Source organism: Botryllus schlosseri, chromosome 12 (genome assembly GCF_051294905.1).
Source record: "Botryllus schlosseri isolate E-star chromosome 12, Bs_hap1, whole genome shotgun sequence".
In the NCBI taxonomy this organism is placed as follows: domain Eukaryota; kingdom Metazoa; phylum Chordata; class Ascidiacea; order Stolidobranchia; family Styelidae; genus Botryllus; species Botryllus schlosseri.
The window spans coordinates 4825023-4845109 of NC_137247.1; the positions used below are offsets into that span (position 1 = coordinate 4825023).

Consider the following 20087-nt stretch of genomic DNA (forward strand, 5'->3'; position numbering starts at 1 on the left):
AACTAAATTAATTTAGTGCGTCTCCACTCCGAAACCCTATGAGAACAGGGTTAAGGTTAAGCCTCAGCGACATCCAGCACCTACTGATGAAATATTGCCTGTCTGTATCAGCCTCACCTCATCTGTGTGTAGCCTAAGGTGGTCTTGGTCAAGCACGCAATATTTCCATTCAAGTAGAAGTAAACTGAAAAGATAACTACTTGGTGGTAAAATTGGGCAAAACCTAGGGCATACTTCGAAAAACAGGATACAGTGGCAAAGCAACCACACGAGCAAATCGTCCATTACTCATTTAACTTATATCCATATATTCCATAAAATATAATAAAAAGCGAATAACTACAGCTGATTAGCAAAATACATTTGCCTTGCACTCAAAAACTTTCATTTGAATTCTACCAATGTAGTCGACTAAAACATCTGCAACACACCCTGATGATCGTTTTTCTTCAATAAAACTGTCTTGACATTGCTGACTAACTTGCCTTCTAAAGGGTAGGTCCACACCCAAAGCCGCAGAGCAAATCGCATTACGTTCACGGTTAGATTTAGTGCATTTATTATCGAAAAACAGGTACCATTAGAAAAAATTTGTTAAGCGCAAGATACAGAAATCCAGGAAGCCTAAACTGTTCGGTAAACACCAAACGTTTCCATACCGTTACATCAACTTGCATAGATATAGTTACAGAAATTCACGGCTATAGATCCGTCTCTAAATACGATTTATCTAACTCTGAATGTGCGTTCTGTGCCGACGACCGCGGACGAGGAGAAGTGGACCGCGCCGACCTCGCTTTCACCGCGTCGCTGTCCGAAGCAGATATCGCCCAAGACCTGGGGCGTACCCTTGCTTCCTTGTGTAAGGAATCGATCGGCGATAGTTCGTTTTCGTGAGGCGATTCGCTTAATAATAATGAAGTCCGCTTTGCCGGCACCGGCGGGGTTACAATTGAGGCATTGGTAGTTGTGCTTGGAGTGAACACTTCTTCACAACTCCGATTCTCTTCCGACTCCATTTCGACCTTGGCCGGTTTGTTTGCGTTTTTTCTTTTCTGTGATAACCTGAAAGTGAGAGAAAAACACAATGTTTATCAACGTTCTCTTTAGGACAGTGGTCTGAAGTCTGAACATTATTAACGTCTCACGACCAGACTTGGACAATAAGGTAAGTCTAGGTAATCTAATTCTAATTCAATTTGTGAAATGTTTCTTTGCTCCAATTCTAATACCTGGTTTTCCTGTAAAATCTACAGACAACTGTATAGCCTAGTGTGAAACGAGCCAAGCTTGCAGTACATGTACAATGTACATTAGGGCTGTTCAAAAATAACTTTTTTTCCCGATTCAAGCCGGTCACCTCTTAAATCGTCAGGTTGCAGTAGAAAACCTTGCTCACCAAATTTCACTCGATTCCAACCAGTAAAGGCCTCCGCAGACCCAATTAAAATTAATTTATTACGGAAAATTGAAAAACAAAATTTCCAAATTTTTCTGCCAACCCCATGAAATTGTTGAGCTATCTTCAAAGACGTTGCAAAACAAATTTGAGTCAATTCCGACCAGCAGAAGCGGAGTTATGTGAGTTTTTCGATGATATTCCTGGGATTATCCTTGATCGGTGGGTAATCCGGGATTTATCAACGAAAAACTCACATAACTCCGCTTCTACTGGTCGGAATTAACTCAAATTTGTTTTGCAACGTCTTTGAAGACAGCTCAACAATTTCATGGGGTTGGCAGAAAAATTTGGAATTTTTTTTTTTTTAATTTTCCATAATAAATTAAAAATTTTAATTGGATCTGCGGAGGCCTTTACTGGTTGGAATCGAGTGAAATTTGGTGAGCAAGGTTTTCTACTGCAACCTGACGATTTAAGAGGCGACCGGCTTGAATCGGGAAAAAAAAGTTATTTTTGAGCAGCCCTAATGTACATACATTAGCTATTCTCATGCACATAAGCAGAACTTGATTGAATATATGAGTTTTGGCGAACTCAGTGATTCTAATTCTAATCTAATAGAATTTGTGAAATGTTTCTATGCTCTAATTAATATTAATCCAACTCTAATTTCCAGTGTTGGGATGACTCGAGTCATGACTTGACTCGAGTTAGACTCGAGTCACCTTTTTGGTATGACTTGACTTGACTCGAGTCACTTTGCTAAAATGACTTGACTTGACTCGACGTATCAGAAATGTGGATTGACTCGTGACTCGGAGCAAAATTCACGAGTCAATTTCAAGTCACAAGTAATCGGTGTCCATCAAAATCATTGTATCTTGCATATGTTCGGATTGTTCGCGAAACGCTCCTGTAACCCGTGAGAGCAACCGATCATTCAATAATCGTGCGTTTTACTGAGCCTCCATTGTTCTCTCACATATAAATTTACAGCAAACGAAGTGATCGAAGCTTACAGCTTAAGTTGTCGTAAACTAGTATAGTAAAGTAATTTCCGTTCTCTGTTTTCACCTTAACCAAACTTCTTGTTTTATTGAAATTGAATTCGAATATAGTTTATACAGTCCTCAACCATTGGCGCAGGCTTGAATTGTATCATATCGATTTGTAAATGCGTAAGGTATTGCATTTTATCGATTCGTATCTATTCTCTATCTTGGCTGGTAAATATAAACTAAGGTTTAGCAGTTATACGTAGGCCTATATGAAAGCGATACAGCGCCTTCTTGCGTTTATATTTAACTCTATATTCGTTCATCGGTTCAAAATCAATGACCCCTCAGTCTGTATTTCAGACAGCTAGCAAAATTCAATGACGTTATCATGCCTCATACTTCGAAAATACAACTTGACTTGAATTGTGACTTGACTCGTGACTTGACTTGACTCGAGTCACCTCCGAAAATCGAGTGACTTGACTTGACTCGAGTCACCTTTAAAAATCGATTGACTTGACTTGAATCAAAATGTGGAATGACTCGAAAATGACTCGTGACTCGAAGGCAGTGACTTGATCCCAACACTGCTAATTTCTGACTTCCCTGTACAGTGCGAAAAGACATTTCCCATTCTCATGCTCATAGGAACGAACAATGATTTGTTTCAATGAACCAGTTTGAGGATTCAGTAACTCTTATTCTAAATCTAATTTGGAAAAAACTGTGTAGCTGTAATTCGAATTCTGCTCTAATTTGGACGAGCTGAAAATTCAATACCAACTGTGATGAAACGGTTTACAAAAGATTACCCGAACGCCAAAATCTATTAATATCTATTCAAATAGAAAGAATCATTTTCCACAGAACAAGATCCACGGCCGACACACACAATTACATATTATTATTACTGATCAGTAGGGCGGGTTTTTTTTTGACATGTCAAAATTTTGACAAAATTGTAGCGTTAGGTCAAAATTTGTCAAAATTATTCATAAAATTTAAAAAATTTTGACGTCTGCATTTTGTTTGTATCGTAGATTTAGCACTGTTGGTGAACTTATAATTTGATATTTTACCGCTTTTAGCCTATTTTATAGGCCTACCGTTGTAAACGGCTAATCGTCTGCTCATTGTGAATCATAAACGGTAAAAAAAAAATAATAGGTAGACATGGTGTTATGGTGAACGTACCGCAATATTCTAACTGAAGAAAGACTTCTTGTGCATTGCATCATTCTTATATTAAGAAGCACATGATAAAAAATTGTGATGTAGACAACGTTGTCAGAATCAAGCAACAAGGTGTGTCACCAGCAGTGTACGCACAGCTTGAGTGTTGTCGGCCAACAACTGCTGCTGTCGAACGTCCTTGACAAGCTTCTTAGTAAGGACAGACACTTTCTACCCAAGAATGTAGAAAGGCATCTCTCGTCGTACTACAAAATATTTCAATTATTTCTACCATAATACATATTGTAACCACTGGAATTCTTCATAGGGCCAGATTTCGTTAAAATATTGTTTTTTTCCAGTAAAAACATGCCCGTTTCTAATCCAAAAACGTTTTTTTCAGGCCAAACTACTTCGTTAGGACAGTCAGTTCAAACCAGGACAGTCAGTTCAAACCAGAAATGAAGATAAGTGGTGCAATTTTAACATTATGTGGGAAAACACCTAATTTGCATACGTTAGGTCAAAATTTGGTCAAACTTCAGTTTTTTTAGGTCAAAAAAAGTCAAAATTTTGATTTTTTAGTTCAAAATTTTCTTTTTTTCAGAAAAAAAAAACCCGCCCTACTGATCAGCGTGTATGAAAAGTATTCAAATGAAATGTCAAATAACTACAAAGCCCGTGTGGCGTACTTTGTTTTGAGTGGATATATAGCTATGACTACGCAATATGAACACCGGATGTCATGGCGCATAACACACCTTCGAATAGTGCCGAGTTCCGTGAAATATGATTGATGTTGGTTGATCCAGTCGTGAATCACGTCGGAAGTAATCACCTTGTCGTCGAGCTGTTTGAAATATTCCAATTCACCTTCCTTGGCCTGGAACAGTTTACCAGAATTAAAAACACAAAGTCTACATACTGAACAATCGGTGGTTATAAATTGCTGAGTTCCCAATTCAACACCAACGTAACGTGAACGCGACAAACACATTGGACGTCATTATTACACCTTCAGCAGTTTCCATACAGATATACTCTGCATAATTTTTACTATTGCCAATATCCTTGCGTGTCACAGTGAGCTGTGGTAATGTTCCAAAAGAACGCTTTTATCGTTTTACCTTAGCAGCTGGAGAAAGCCTACGTAGCAAAGCAACCGACAAAAGTACTCTTTTGGAGCCTTCACGCAGCTCAATGCGTCAGGCAATTAGTGATGGGAGAATAATGCGCACTCATTCTTGCTTAATCAAGTACATGACGCCGGATTTAAGCTATTGAGCAATCATCACAAGTCTGCAAATGTACCGTTTGACAAATGATCTCAGAGGCGCTGCTGCGAAGATTCTTTAAGTTCAAATTTCGGACATCCAAGAAGTGTGAGAGTGTGGCACTATCGACGTTACAAATTATATAGGATTTCAGAAGTACAGATCTTCGAAATCGCAACAGACAATGTAATCATATTGACAAATGTTTTCCGTTGACTCTCATCAGGAGCGTACGTCAGTAATTGCAGTTAGCCAAATTCTTTTTATAGTTCATTCGAATTTGGTTAACCACAATTACTGAATTATCTCCTGATGAGATTCAGTCGAAAAGCTACGTGCGCCCGAGTCGAGCAAATTCGACTAATGAATACATTGTTACCAGGGTTGTAGCCAAGTCACAAGGTTCCGAGTCACAAGTCCATCTTACTTTTATAGTTTTGACTCGAGTCAAGTCGAGTCATTTTCAAGTCACCGCCAGGTCAAGTATTTTGACTCGAGTCCAAGTCACTATGTTCACTGTTCAGTTTTCAGTTCAACCCACTTTTTGACAACCCACTTTTTGAACTCGGCTCGAGTGATATAGAATGGCTAACATTCATAATATAGTGAATTTTCTCAGTTTTAACACTTTCCGGCCAGATTTACAAGTATCAGGGCTGATAGACGAAATCCAAATAACGTGGTAACTTTACTATGATTCGAAGTTATAACGAAATGTATGTCTGGGCCATACCAGTCTCGAGTCATGTGAATTGGTTCCAATCACGCGCAATGATTTGAGTACAAGTCGAGTCAATACTCAGATTGACTCGAGTTACCAAAAATTGTGAAATCTTGTGAAATCAAGTCGGACGAGAAATCAAGATAAATTCACCTTTATCTGTCGCTGCAGCGCCCTCTTCCTGAGCATCAAATCGTTCTTCTTTGGGTCTCTCGACAGTATCGTCATTTTCCGGCGTAACGTCGTTCTCCTATTAACCCCGCGGAAGTCCACGTCGGCGTGTTGCAATTCCTTGTACAGGTCGCCGATCGAGCTTCCCTTCTTGGCAGACATGGGTTTCTCCACCAGAGGGCGCTGCGCAGCCTCCGATTTTGCCTTGGGTCGCACGATGATGTCTTGGCGCACAGTTGCAGCGACCGATTGGCCGTCGTTTGAATCGCTAACAAAGGAACAACAGAAAAATTAATGATTTACAAGAAAATGTGTGCATTTAAATCAGTGGTTTTCAACCTTTTTCTACTTCAAGTCTCTATGATATGGTTGTGCACTATCAAATTTACGACAAACTAAAACTTCAAATGTATAAAGGTATAGGATTATTAACATGGGTGGAATAAACTAGTTATTGAAATGAGCTCAAATATTTTAGGCTGACACTTGTCAGTGGTAATCGTCAGCAACTAGTAGAGAATTGGAAAGAACATTGTATACAAATCAACAATCGTACCACAAAATGTGACGTCACCAGCATGAAATTTCAAACGTGAGTTCAATGTACTAATTTTAGATGGTACACGAACTCCTTTTGTTGACACAGCATAGGCTGGAGTATTTCGATAGAAGTCTACTCCAGGGCACACATATGAAAGTGTGAACGGTCCCTCCCGGGGTGGACAACTGTTTCTTCTCCACAAGCTTATCTAGGCGGGGTGAAACTGAGTCGAATGACGCGAAAAGTATTTCACTGTGCAAACTACGAAGACATTTCTTACAGTAGATAAGAATACTAAAATAGAAACGCATTTACTGCGTACCACCTGAAATAACTTCGCGTACCACAGGTTGAGAACCACTTATTTAGACGATACAGGTTCTAATGTCATTTGAAAAAGCAAAACAAGTAATAAAATGTGGAATCATTTACACACTTTGAGAAAATTAACTTTATGCAAAGTTTTCATTCTCTTTCGGCCATAACTTGACCAGAAAAATAAACAAATTAGAAAAAAGCTACTTTGATTTCTCCGCGACGAGCTATGCATTCTATTGATGATTAGGCCTACTGGCCTGATCCATGAGTAGGTCGCAATGACCCGCAGTGATATAATAAATTTTGAATTGCATCTAATTGTAGTACAATTGCCTATTTTTCAATTAGGGCGGAGATCGTAAAGTTAGCTTATCCGGAAGAGGGCTAATCGCCTGATCAAAACTGTTAATCCTGGCGCTTAAAGTTGGATTAGATTTCGGGCAAGGATTATACTGAGTTGCATGGTGGGACTTTTAATCCAGCATAGTAGGTTGCAACGATTAATCATAGTAATACAAAGTAAACCATACCGTAGTCGCGAAGTGCTTTTGGCATAATTTTCCATTTCCTTGCCAGGCGATACCGTGATGGACTTTGATTCCTGTCTACGATTTGTCGATAACGTTTCAGGTTCAGTGGTAGATTGACGCTCATCTACATCCTGATAAGGCAGAGTAACACGCCATTAATGCAAGGCTTCCTAGCATTACAAAATTCGAACTTTTGCAGAAAACTACATTGGTCATGAAATGGCAGGGTTGTAGCCAAGTAACAAGGTTCCGAGTCACAAGTCAAGTTGACTTTTATAGTTTTCACTCGAGTCATTTGCAATTGCAATGAGTCGAGTCCAAGTGATGGTGTTAAGACTCGAGTACAAGTCATGGTGTTTATTGTTCAATATCGAGTTCAACGCACTTATGTGAAACTCTTGGGTGATATCGAAGGTTTCGAATTCATATAATACGGTAGGCTACTCGTTTTTCACGTCTTTAAACATGTTTATTCAAACATAAAAGACGGTTTCGGCGCCTATTTTTCAATAACCAGTCCTAATATACGAAACTTGAGTAAGTCATATAGAGTCAATACAGCCCTGGTGAAATTGACTGTTCATATACAGTTGTGTAAGGTTGGCACACGTTCAATATCTACATCACACTTCCCTTCAAAATACGTACAACTGCCGCAGTTAGAGTTTTAGGGCCAATGTTCAAATATTTTGCATTCTAATAATGATATTGGATAGTATATTCATATTGAAATGAGCCCGAATATTTTCGGCTGACACCCGTCAGGGGTAATCGTCAGCAACTAGTAGAGAATGGAAAAGAACAGAGTACATCAACAATCGTAGCACAAAATATGACGTCTCCTGCATGAAATTTCGAATACGAGAGCGTTCAAATGTACTTAAGATGGTACAAGGAGTCGACTTTTATCAAAATACACCAGCCTAGGCTGTGTCAACAAAAAGAGTTCGTGTACCGTCTAAAAATAGTACATTGAACGCTCTCATATTCGAACTTTCATGCTGGTGACGGCATATTTTGTTATACGATTGTTGATATACGATGTTCTTTTACCTCGACGAGTGTCACCCGAAAATATCCAGGTTATTTCAATATGAATATACTACCGGTATTCAATTGTATATTGAAGTTCTGTACCTCCAAGAAGCTTTTCTAATAATGATATATAGACTGCAGAATACAGGAACGCTTAATCAAACTACTCTATTGTCGATAAATTCCAAAAGATATGTGAAATAACGAGATAGATGCAATAGTTACATTGAAAGAGCATATTTTCCAAATACAGAGAAACACTGCAACAAAATATACCATCGTCAAATCCAATAATAACTAACCTTGTTGGCTTGAGGCTTCACTGCTGCCATCACGTCCCCCGGCCCGGTGCGACCAGCCACTAACTCATTCGGATCCGAACTGCCGTTTACAGGCTGCTTCCTGCAATGCAACACCATTGAATTAAACGATGGAGGAAGCGTTGATCTTCCTGAGTCAGTGATTTCTGCGGACAATCACAATAGGCAGGCAAGCGAAAGGAAAACAAATCAAAGCATCAAAAAAACAAGCACTATGTACGAGCAACGTATTTTTGTTTTGTCACAATACACGAAGACAGCCTGCAACAACACACAGCATATATATGAAGTATTTTGAAATTGGTTGAAATTGAAATCGCAAGCACAGAGAGCTTCAAGTTACTAGCTTTCACAAATAGTGTTGAAATAAACCCGGCTAACACTTGTCAGGGGTAATCATCAGCAACTAGTAGAGAATTAAAAAGAACATCGTATATCAATGATCGCATCACAAAATATGACGTCACCAGCACGAAATGTCGAATACGAGTGCATTCAGTGTACTATTTTTAAATGACACACAAACTCTTTTTGTTGACAATTTATGGCCTTTGATTGTTGCGCATCAATCTTGAGCGGATATTCATGATCATATTGAAATAAACTTGAATATTTTCAGCTGACACTCGTCGGGGGGGTAAATGCAAGATGTATGGCACTTGTCCAATATCCATTACTTGGAGAAATGAAACAGTGAACTTTAACTGATTGGGAAATTTGGAAAGTGTTTTTCTACATCGTGAGTTATGTTCTGCTGGGGACTTACCTAAAGTCGCAATGCTGCACCAAACCAAGCAACCGAAAAGTAGCCTACAACCTATTGAGACCAGCTACACGGGGAAGCTACGTAGAGTTTTTCAACAAAATTCGTTAAATTAAGCGACATTTATACATAGAGGCTAGCAACAGCAAAGTTGCAGTTCTCAAAGAAATCGATGAATGAAAATCATGGCCGTGCACGCAGAAACTAAATAGCACCACGCATAAGAAGTGTAGTCTATAAATTATATTATCAAGAGGACAACAGAAAATTCTTGAATTGAAGTGCTTGATGTTGCATTCAATTATCGTAATTACATTTTGGAGTCAATTTTGATTTCTGAATGGTTCGCCTGTCTCCAAATTTGGTTTTGAAATTTGACCAGTCCCCAAACTAAAAAGGCGGAGTACCGCTGCCGCGCAGTATACAGAAAAGTTGAGTTAAATTCAGAACCTGAAGAGAGATTGTGACATGGTGAAATTTTGCACCGCTTGGTTTTTTTCAATGTACTGTCAATACTAAACAAGCATTTAACGGTGTAGGATTATGCGGTGAAATTTTGCACCGCTTGGTTTTTTTCAATGTACTGTCAATACTAAACAAGCATTTAACGGTGTAGGATTATGCTGTCACGAAACCATGAGTCATGGAGGCATGGACTTAGTTCCGTACGATCAGTATGAGTATCGCAGTGACCAATTGCTACAGAGCTATTCCTAGCTTTAGTAATCTTTTATAAAAACGGGGTCCCCTTAATGTGAAGTGAATCAACTTTTATATCGATCTTGGCTTTGGGTGGAGCCTGATTTACATGCAACATGATATCGATATTGACGATTAAATTTCGCTGTGTCTAGCAATGTTTGATATTTTCGTAGCTAGGCCTAGCAGATAAACCCTACCGGACTTGTGACAATATAGGTCGATTCACTGGAGGTCACAATCAAACCGCATCTGATTACATACTGGCGTTTCAGGCTTTTGAGTTCAACAATGCAGCATCTACTAGGCCCACGCTAAATTAACATCATTATTATCATGGTATATGCAATGCTTTGGATACATTCTGGTAATAACGAATTTCTTAGTTAACCCGTTCGCGTTCCACTTGGACTCGGAAACTACAGGATTACAAGTCTGTGACTCCGAGTGCAGAGGCGGTCACAATAAGGAGCACTTTTACTTTTTCAGGGCACTCGGGCACGTTTTGCATACTTGCACAACTTATACATGTACGATTTTAGATACCGTACCTGAACTTTTACTCAAAAAGTTTTTAGGCATAACTACTTAGTTTTGTGATTTGGATTCTAGGTGAGGTAGAAAAGTAGTTTCCGGATATGCTTGAGTGAAATTGTCAAAACATGTCCCGTACAATGGCAACTCCATATCTCTTGCGAAAATCACGCCTACATGAAATGTACATAGTCATAAAAAGCATGCGACCGAATCTACGCCGCCTGAATATTTTTCCTTAAATTTGACGTCGTTTTGAAAAGTCTTGAAAATGGCTACTTCTACCAGGGTTGTAATGACTCGAGTCACGACACAAGTCGTGATTTTTAGTGACTCGGCTAGACTCGAGCCATTTTCTTGAAAACAAAAAATGACTTGACTAGACTTGTGCTCTAGTCATTGTGCATGACTCGGACCAAGTCATACGACTCGAGACTGGGTTTACCAAGACAGGCATTTCATTGCAGTTTCAAAGAATAGTGAAGTTATCACACTGTATTTATTTCGTCTATCAGTACTGGTACTTAGAAAAGCGACCAAAAACTGTTCAAGAGAGGAAAATTAGCATATTATGAATGCGAAGCATTCGATATCCCCGAGCAAAGTTGTAAAAAGTAGGTTTCACATGACATCAACTCGGAACTGAACAGTCAACACAATGACTTGGACTCTTGACTCGAGTCAAATCACTATGACTCGGACTCGACAATCTACTCGGTGACTTGGACTCGACTTGGTGGTGAATAGAAATGACTCGACTGGACTTGACTCGAGTCAAAACTATATAAGTGAGATTGACTTCCGACTCGGAACCTTGACTTGGCTTGTGCTCTGACTTCTACAGTTTCCATCATCTCTTTCTGCTTCCATACAAGAAGCACCACTGACTGCTTTAACTCCATCAAAAAATACATACCGTTTCATGTCATCGTTCCATTGTCTTCCATTCTTAACATGCGTCGGCGTATTCCGCGAAACATCCAACTTAGGATCGACCCCACCACCCTGGTACTCATGCACAGCTGATGACCGTGGACGGTTAGACTCAGACTTCGACCGGTTCCTAGCCTTCTCCGGCGTCGTGTCAGCGACTTGCGTCGCCGCAGACGATTTCAGCTGCTCTGCTTTATTCTTAGGATATCGGGCACTGCGGTTTAAATCCGGCAGTGTGGACATGTGTCTCTGACCGCGGCTTCTGGGCGGCGTCGAAGTGGCCAGGTTGTCCGCGTGGGGTTTCAGGGGCTTTTCCGGGGAGCTGTTGGCCGATTCCGCGCCCGACGTGTCTTCCGAATCGCTCTCGCTGACAAAGTTCTCCTCTTTCGGGGTATGATTGACTGCGAAATTGAAAAAAGTACCGTAATTGACTAGAACGGGACTCTAAGACGGATATATCCACGAGAGATGATCAAATCTGATATTTACGAATCTAAATCCCAGGGTTGTAATGACTCGAGTCGTGACTCGATTCAAGTCACGATTTTCTAATGACTTGACTCGAGTCATTTTCTCAAAATACGTAAATGACTTGACTCGAGTCAAACGGTGTATTGACTCGACTTGGACTCGAGTCATCGCGCATTTTCACCAGAAACTGCTAAAAGTGAGGAACATTGGTATATTATAAATGCGAACCATTCGATATCACCAAACAGGGTTATAAAAAGTGGGTTTAACAAGACTTTAACTGGAAGTACTTCTTTTGTCATTCGACTCAGTTCCACCCTGCCTAGATAAGCTTGTGGAGAAGAAACAATTGCAGCCATCACATCAAATCTTGCCTTGTTAGTGATGCTTTAACTCTAACCAAGTCATATAACTCGAGTCTCAGACGGCCAAGACCGACATTTCATTGTAATTTTAAAGAATAGTAAAGTAACCACACTATTGGGATTTCGTCTAGTGGTACTGGTACTTGAAAATGCGACCGGAGGCTGTGCGAGTAAAATCACTATATTATGAATGCGAACCATTCGATACCACCAAACAGAGTTATAAAAAGTGGGTTTAACAAGACTCAAACTGAAAACTGAGCAGTCAAACTTGGACTCAACAATAATATCATGACTCGGACTTGACTCAGCGGTGAATTGAAAATGACTTGACTTGACTCGAGTCAAAACTATACAAGTGAGATTGACTTGCGACTCGGAGCCTTGCGACTTGGTCACAACCCCGCTAAATCCTGTTCTTGATTTATAATTCAAATATCTATGATTAGACAAACTGTGCTCTGATCAGAGCACATGAGTATGCCGGTAATTGACAAAAATGCTACTCCCAGCCTGTGCTAGCAATCCGTTTTATCAATTAGCTACACTTTCTTCAATACTTTCCAGCAATGAAAGCACTCCAGTTACTGCCAAAACGAAATTCTCGCATCCTGCAGTGATAATTAACCTCACTGTTGAACGCTTTGTTAACAAGAAGGCATAGACGCCATAATTCTAGGGTGTTTATATAGGATGGTAAAGTTGTTTTGGTGTAATGGCGACAGCAAGAGGCACTACATCATCTTTTCTTGTTAAAAACATGGCAAGCATAAAACTGAATCAGTTTGCAGTACACTCACATAAATTAGCATTGAGTCATCAGGAACTTGTTGGTATACACAAAATCATTCATAGGTGGACTGTGCACTCGCATGATACATATTAAGGTTGCAACAGTTTACCCTTCAATGATAATATGAAGACACCACCACATTTGCTTTGTATACAGAGCCCACATCTTACAATTGCTATAGACTGGTTGTGAATACGACATGAATGGCAGTTTTCAGAATAGCAGGCTATTCAATGAATTGAGTCTCATAGAACAAACCTGTTTTTGAAGAGACTGTTGGAGGTACAATTCAATAATATTTTCATAACAAAATACCTGTTTCTGTAAAAGTGTATTCGATGGCAGCAAGTCCCAACTTATTCATCCATCTCGTCATGTCCATTTGTCGGTCGGATGCAAAATAGAAAGTTTTCCGCTCGGGATGTGCCACACGGAAGGCGAACTTCTTTTTACTCTCCACTGTCGGAGTAACTTTATATCCTAAAAGTCAGACACAGACAAACGGTGAGATTGAAATTCAAAAGAAGGAGCTGCATTTTACACAAAACACCATACCACGGTTCCACAGTTTCAAATTTTGCTGTCAGGCTCATGAAATTGTTCAAGTTGCCCAAAAGAACGATACGTAACAATCTTTGCCAAGTTACAACCAGTAGAAGCGGAGTTATTACAGTTGAAGGTTGAGGATTTGAAAGAATGACATTGACGGTGGAAAATCCCAGAATTATACTTGAAAAACTCAAATAAATTCCCTTCTACTGGTTGGAATTGCGTCGAATTTGTTTCGCGTCGTTTTATTTTTTAGACAGCTGAACAATTTTGAGGGGTTGACAGTAAAATTTGATAAAAAAAATTTTTAATAATAAATTCGGAAATATCAAATGGCTCTGCATCGGCTTCTACTGGTTGGAATTGAACCAAATTTGGTGTGAAGCGTTATTTTTTATGGAAACTAGCAATTTCAACAGTGAATCCCCCGGAATCGTGAAAAAAAGTTATTGTCGAACAGCCCTAATATTCAAGCTTTTCACGTCATCCGTAATCTTTATGATGTCATAACGCGAGTTCCTCAAGTATCCGACACAAATCAAAGCCTTTATAATGGCAAGATCTGCATTGAAGGCAGAAATTTCAAGGAGCATGGCAGGAATTCTTTCAAAGAATTGCAACTAGATTGCAACTAGAGCTCGGAATCACATCCAGTTTTGAAAATTTTAAGTTGCCTTATCACCACTGACATAGTAGTGCAGCTAGCCCACCAGGTGCTACTGCTGGGAGAGAAAAAATGGCAGAGCAGACATGACCTTGCCTGCTGACCTTATGCTGTCTTGGTATCTCCGTCCTCAAAGCAGATAAATATAAACCATCCTATCAGCCCCAGGGGAATTCCTGGGCATTCTGAAAGTGACTAACTCCAATCCAATGCTTGTATTAGGGATTACGAAAAATTATAGATCACACACATTTCCTTGCATGTAGCATGAGAACTGGTATGAATCCATTCAAAATTTTGTTTATCTATGGTATGAAGCAATATAAACAGTATCAAACCTTCAGCATACCTGGCAAATATATGTAGCTCTCTGCCTTTTCATCCTCCTCCGTATGGTAGGTGTATAAGGCATTCTCCTTCAGCACCACCCATCTAAACAAGGAAAGACTTATGAACTATTGGGAGCAACATTGCAGGAGCGAAGTTGTGTTTGTGACAATGTTTATTTTATTCGGGATCTTGCCTACCAAGAGAGCAACCAAGCAGATCGGTCCCAACACATACACAAGCTATGATTTTAGATATTGGGCATCGTAAATGATGGCTTTGAATAGTCATGGTTGAATGATAGCACTAGGAGTTCACAAATGTGAAAGAACCAGCTCTCTAACCAAAACAATACCATAAAAAGGTAACTAAAACGCATGAAGTCAACCTCCAATACCTTTGATACATTTCGAATAATAACCGACAATTAAAAGTACTTAGACCATCATTAATTATGTACTTGACACTTCTTAGTCATAGAACATACATGATTGGAAGAGAAGTGTCACACTTGACAGAACACAAGACTGCAATACGGTCATAATTAAGTAGCAGGCTGACGTGATTAGAGTCTTTAAACAAGCCTATTATGGACATAGAAAATCTTAACTTGCAACTGAAATCTACAGGTCACAAATATGCGGAACCAAGTCCGGCAAACATGGTAGCGATTTATCGTAGTACAAGGTTTTATTCCTACAATGTGGACAAGCTATTTTCAGCTGTTAAGATCAAACCTTACTGGGAAATAATTAAGGTGTGTTCAATGGTGACACGGGATGCCACTGCAATGATCAAAACTTTACAGTGCATATTCATTACATTGTCTATATATGGGATATATCTAATTGTCAACACTATATACCCTCCAAACCTTCAAGAGCTAATTAATCTCACGACACGAAATTAGCTGATCTCGCCACCATACCTTTTGCTCCATTTTGAAGACAAAGGTGACGTGGCATTTGTTTTTTTCTTCCATAGCCACCCGTCACATTCCCCAGCTCCCAAATCTCGACAGGAAACTCTCCGGTGGCTCCTCATATCTGAACAGACAATGTGTGATGCAATACGGAAATGTGCGAGAATTAAGAGGTAAGCAAGCTATTGCTGATTATTAACCAACTGTTCAATGTTGTCAAATTCAATGAGATAATAATAATTAAATCAGCAATCAGCACGTTGATATCTTATCAAGCAAAGAATATGGTTGATTGATGATTATAATCAAACAGGAATGCATTTTCCAAGGCCACACAAATAACTAAATATTAGTTGAAGAATAATCACATAATCACCATTTGATTTTTCTCACCAAATTTCAGATACAAGGGCATTGTCTGTGGACATAAATATTTTGATACTAGTTAGAGTAAATTAAAATCAATTTACATAGGTCAATTTAATTGTTTCGATATAAGATGAGTCGTCACATTGGGATCAATGGAGTTGCCACAAAAAGCATGTCTTGTGCGAAGCGTATACAGTAGTATTGTAGCAATTTTTACACATTCTGTCAGCAATACACACCTGGACTACCACGCAGTTGATCGACAATTTTCAAACGAGCCTGAACATGAATGAAAATAGGTTGTAAATATCACTCAATTTTGATTTGAATCCAAGTCTCATGTACCTTTTTGCTGCTGCTGCTGTTAGATCTTGCAATTGCTGGACTCTGAAAAAAAACATGCCCACGTCAAAAATACGGCAGCACTTCAAAGCCGAAATAGTAACGCACATGGCACATCAGAAAATACATACCGTACGTAATTCATCAACATCACAAAACACACTGTAATCTTGTGTCAATATCTAGCAGAATAAATATGTCACAGCATTATCAGTGCTCGTGTCAAGAATAAACCAATCATATTCAAGGACTCCAAAATGTGTCATCAGAAGATGCAATTGAAATTTCTCAAATTTTAATAGTGTTTTAATATTTATCAACGAATAGTTTTAAAAATCTATATACGATCAGGCAAAGATGATTCCCCTACATAATGTAATTATTCATTCATGTTTAATCTCACTCAAATATTAGCATTTAGCCTGCCCATTGTAAACTGCGTGAGCTATGAGTGTGTCCAACTGTCCATACTATACATATTGATTAATATGTGACACCAACCCATCCGAACAATGGTATTTGTCTAATAAATTGAATACTGATTACATCAATTGAAATCATGTGAATTCAAAAAATCTTATTTAGGACTACGTAAGCAAGAAATTTTCACGCCCCAGCAAACCGTTATTGAGCTTATACATTGGTCAGCATGGAAACAATATATGCCTCCTTATAGAAATTGCATTTCAGTGGTAGTGAGACTTATCAGGCAAGAAAAGCTTCACTCCTTTTTAATAGTATTTATCTTACAGGGTATCAAAACCGAAAATGCCAAGGTAACTCTGGACTATTCCTGAAGTATATTTTATTGTAAGTTAGGCCTACCATTTCCAAAAATCTCTCATGATCAGCTAATAGTTGTTTTAGCAAATATGACCTCTGCAGTATTTGCAGAAGTTAATAATTATATCTTCACTGCAGTGCAAAATCGCATCTCTTTTGACACAGGTCAGTGTCAGTAACATGGGTGACTAACCGACTATTAATACATTGGCAATAAACTTTGTCTGTGGAATAGTATATATATCAATTAGATCTGTTAAGGTAGGTTGCTGATAACTTTCCAAATTGACTTACCTTTCGTAATTTAACTTTCACTCCATCAACCACTTTTATAACATTCCTGTTAAGAAAATAATTGACTGAAGTATTATTCAGCTTGAATACAATGATCAATTTGATTATGGTCACTTAAATAGCATTTCTGTAAAGAGATTAATAAATATATTTGCTACAGTTACAAATCAATAATGAAAAGTTCAATATAAAAGTGCCCAATAACACTGTTTATTTGCTAACCACTATTTCTCATCCCTGTATTAAAACAACACCAGATTTCCCTTTACGACTACAAATCCATCCTCTTGGAACTGATGCATATTGTAAGTAAACTCATATTGAACTTTCTTTCATTTCACACTATGAGAGCCTTGTTAACAAAAGGATTAGGTCTACATTGATGTCAATGTGAATAGGTACAGCAGGTCGAAGATGCTCAATGGTCGTAAACCCACACAGAATATAAAGTATACAGAACTAAAAGGATACAATACCAGCCTGTTTAACCGATTGGCGCCGGCTGCAATTTCCGAAAAATTTTACTTCAAGTTTCAAAATCGAAAAACTGTGCCTTAATGGGATTCGAACACCTTGAACAAGGTGTCGTTGGATTCAGAACTTCAACGCGGATCCGATTGCGCCACTCAAATCATTTCGAGCACTGTGTCTGGCCACTTATATCCAGAGCAAGCCGAGAATTCGTTGATGAGAAACGTATTACATTTACTGTACTGTTTATAAACCTTAACATGGATATCTGGTGACATAGGCTTCTTGTGAATCATATAGGCGAGGAAATCATGATCATGGAGATGGCTCAGTCGATCTAATACGCCCTAATATCGCCATTATCCAATAGATACAGTTCTGAGGGTTTGCACAATAAACACGCGCCAGACCGCAGAGTGAATGAGTCATCGGCGAGTGAGCGAGTGACGCGCATGTATTTATTAGGTAGCGTAGCCTTCCGGGGCATTTACAAAGCTTATAGAGCACGTAAATGGGTCACTTTAGTATTGATAAACGGAGATTGTCAAGACCTAACCATAAGGACAAACCACAAACGCATATCTTACTACTACGTAAGGTTTATGACGTTAGTTGGTAGCACTTCATACAAACATGATACACACGTTTGCGGGGAATACACAGCGTGTAGAATTGGTCTTGTTGCGATATATACATTACTATTAGCTGTTAGTCTGATGTAGATATAATGTTATGGGCATGTACTCTCCACAGAAACAATCTAAGAATGTCTACTACCGATAAAATTCAGGATATAACACATTATGTTACGGATATTCGTCCCTGCGTTTGACACTAGTGTGCTAGTCTGCAGGAATTCTCTTCACGATTTTTAGAAGCGGCCTTGGGGTGACATAGGCATAACTAATGTTGTTTATTTTAGCCTTGAAGGTGGAGATTGGCTAGTTCTATTGCAAGAGACAATCCGTAAATGCCTTTCATTACTACAACGAAAGATATATATCGTTACACGACAGCTCTTTGTATATCCAGATGAACACTTTTGCGTAGGTATATGCGCTGAGTAATATTGTATTTAGCCCGAATTATACTTGACTATAAGACATTATTTAGAATCGTATAGGCAACAACTATTCACAGACACAATCTATGAAGGTATATCACTATTAGAACTCGATACATATCCCGTTATGTGACCAGTATTCATCCATCTGCTTGACGCTGGTACGGTAGGCTGCGAGAATTCTCTTCCCGGTTTTCAAATGCAACCTTGAGCGATGCAGACATAACTAGTATCGTTGTTTTAGCAAGAAAATCAGAAGCTGACAAGCACTATTCATAGAAACAAACTACAACAATTGGCTATGACGAATAAAACCAAATATACGACAGGGTATATGACGGGTATCGGGAACGCACGTTTCCGCGAAATGATGCGGTCGGCGGATATCTTTGTCACGCGCCTATCACATAGATTTTGAACACCTTATATGTAACTAATATCAGATACGAAGATATGTGTGAACTTGTATGGACACTAGCTTTTCACAGAAAGAAACAACTATGCTCTAAGACGGCTAGAACAAAACATACAGTACGTTATGTGAGAGTGGTCAATGACGCGCGCGTTGCCGAAAGAGTGTATTTTGCAAAATATTTATCTACGGTATTTGATATCCGATTTCGACGTTTAGATATAATATATATCAAATATTATGGTATCAATGAACTTGCACAAACAATATCTATCCGTAGAAATAAACAGCAACGACCTAGCACGATTAGAACGGGATATATAGTGACTCTGATACAGTACTCTTCCCTCTAACGGCAATGGGTAAAAATACCCACGCCGGCGCCAAACGGTTAATATACCATGAACCCTGTCAAGCCCAACAAAAACCCTGAACAAGGCTCATACACTTCATACAGCCTGTAGCTGCTAGAATTCACACTCAAGATTACTTTCTCACTACAATCCCATAAACAAAGAAACATGTCACACCTGAAAGAACACAACAGGCGAAACTGGACACTATATGAGGAGTCTGGAAAACACTTCAATCACATAAACAACATTCTCGATCCTAGGCCAAAATATGCTGATTCAAAGTTTAGGACTTACCACACATAACAGAGTTGTGTTGTGTGGTGGTACGGTACAACACTTGATGTCACTGAGTTATACAGATGATATTCAATAAATTTGGGTTCAAAAATCATTTTAAAGGCTTAACATACCAAGTCACCAATTAACGTCTCATTACACAAAATCAGCGCATGATAATAGCTTGATAGTGCAGTGCATCACCGTCAAAATTAGTC

General features: G+C 39.0%; 2 protein-coding genes across 2 annotated transcripts in view; both read right to left on the minus strand.

The window, feature by feature from the left end:
- Nucleotides 1–535: 535 nt before the first annotated feature.
- On the minus strand, nucleotides 536–7279 carry LOC145451635 (uncharacterized). The gene is made up of 4 exons (XM_080329846.1): nucleotides 7129–7279; nucleotides 5722–6007; nucleotides 4335–4456; nucleotides 536–1065 (listed from the first exon to the last, which is right to left on the minus strand). The coding sequence occupies exons 1-4, from the start codon at nucleotides 7161–7163 to the stop codon at nucleotides 702–704; spliced, it is 807 nt and encodes a 268-aa protein (XP_080185972.1). The 5' UTR covers nucleotides 7164–7279; the 3' UTR covers nucleotides 536–701.
- Nucleotides 7280–8429: 1150 nt separating this feature from the next.
- Nucleotides 8430–20087, minus strand: part of LOC145451621 (uncharacterized) — a 44344-nt gene continuing 32686 nt past the window's right edge. The window contains exons 19-26 of the mRNA XM_080329827.1: nucleotides 17292–17337; nucleotides 16218–16259; nucleotides 16112–16151; nucleotides 15510–15627; nucleotides 14604–14686; nucleotides 13357–13521; nucleotides 11396–11813; nucleotides 8430–8565 (exon numbers count right to left, since the gene is read on the minus strand). Of these exons, the coding sequence (XP_080185953.1) occupies nucleotides 8445–8565; nucleotides 11396–11813; nucleotides 13357–13521; nucleotides 14604–14686; nucleotides 15510–15627; nucleotides 16112–16151; nucleotides 16218–16259; nucleotides 17292–17337 (1033 nt within the window). The 3' untranslated portion in view covers nucleotides 8430–8444. The remainder of the gene's footprint in view (nucleotides 8566–11395; nucleotides 11814–13356; nucleotides 13522–14603; nucleotides 14687–15509; nucleotides 15628–16111; nucleotides 16152–16217; nucleotides 16260–17291; nucleotides 17338–20087) is intronic.

What these genes read in the sequence shown, in the direction of transcription:
- LOC145451635 (XM_080329846.1), bottom strand. Translation starts at nt 7,163, where the DNA reads ATGGAAAATTATGCCAAAAGCACTTCGCGACTACG. An exon ending in CGCTGCAGCGACAGATAAAG is followed by an intron (nt 4,457 to 5,721) that starts GTGAATTTATCT and finishes AAACTGTTCCAG; the next exon opens with GCCAAGGAAGGTGAATTGGA. An exon ending in GAACTCGGCACTATTCGAAG is followed by an intron (nt 1,066 to 4,334) that starts GTGTGTTATGCG and finishes TCTCACTTTCAG; the next exon opens with GTTATCACAGAAAAGAAAAA.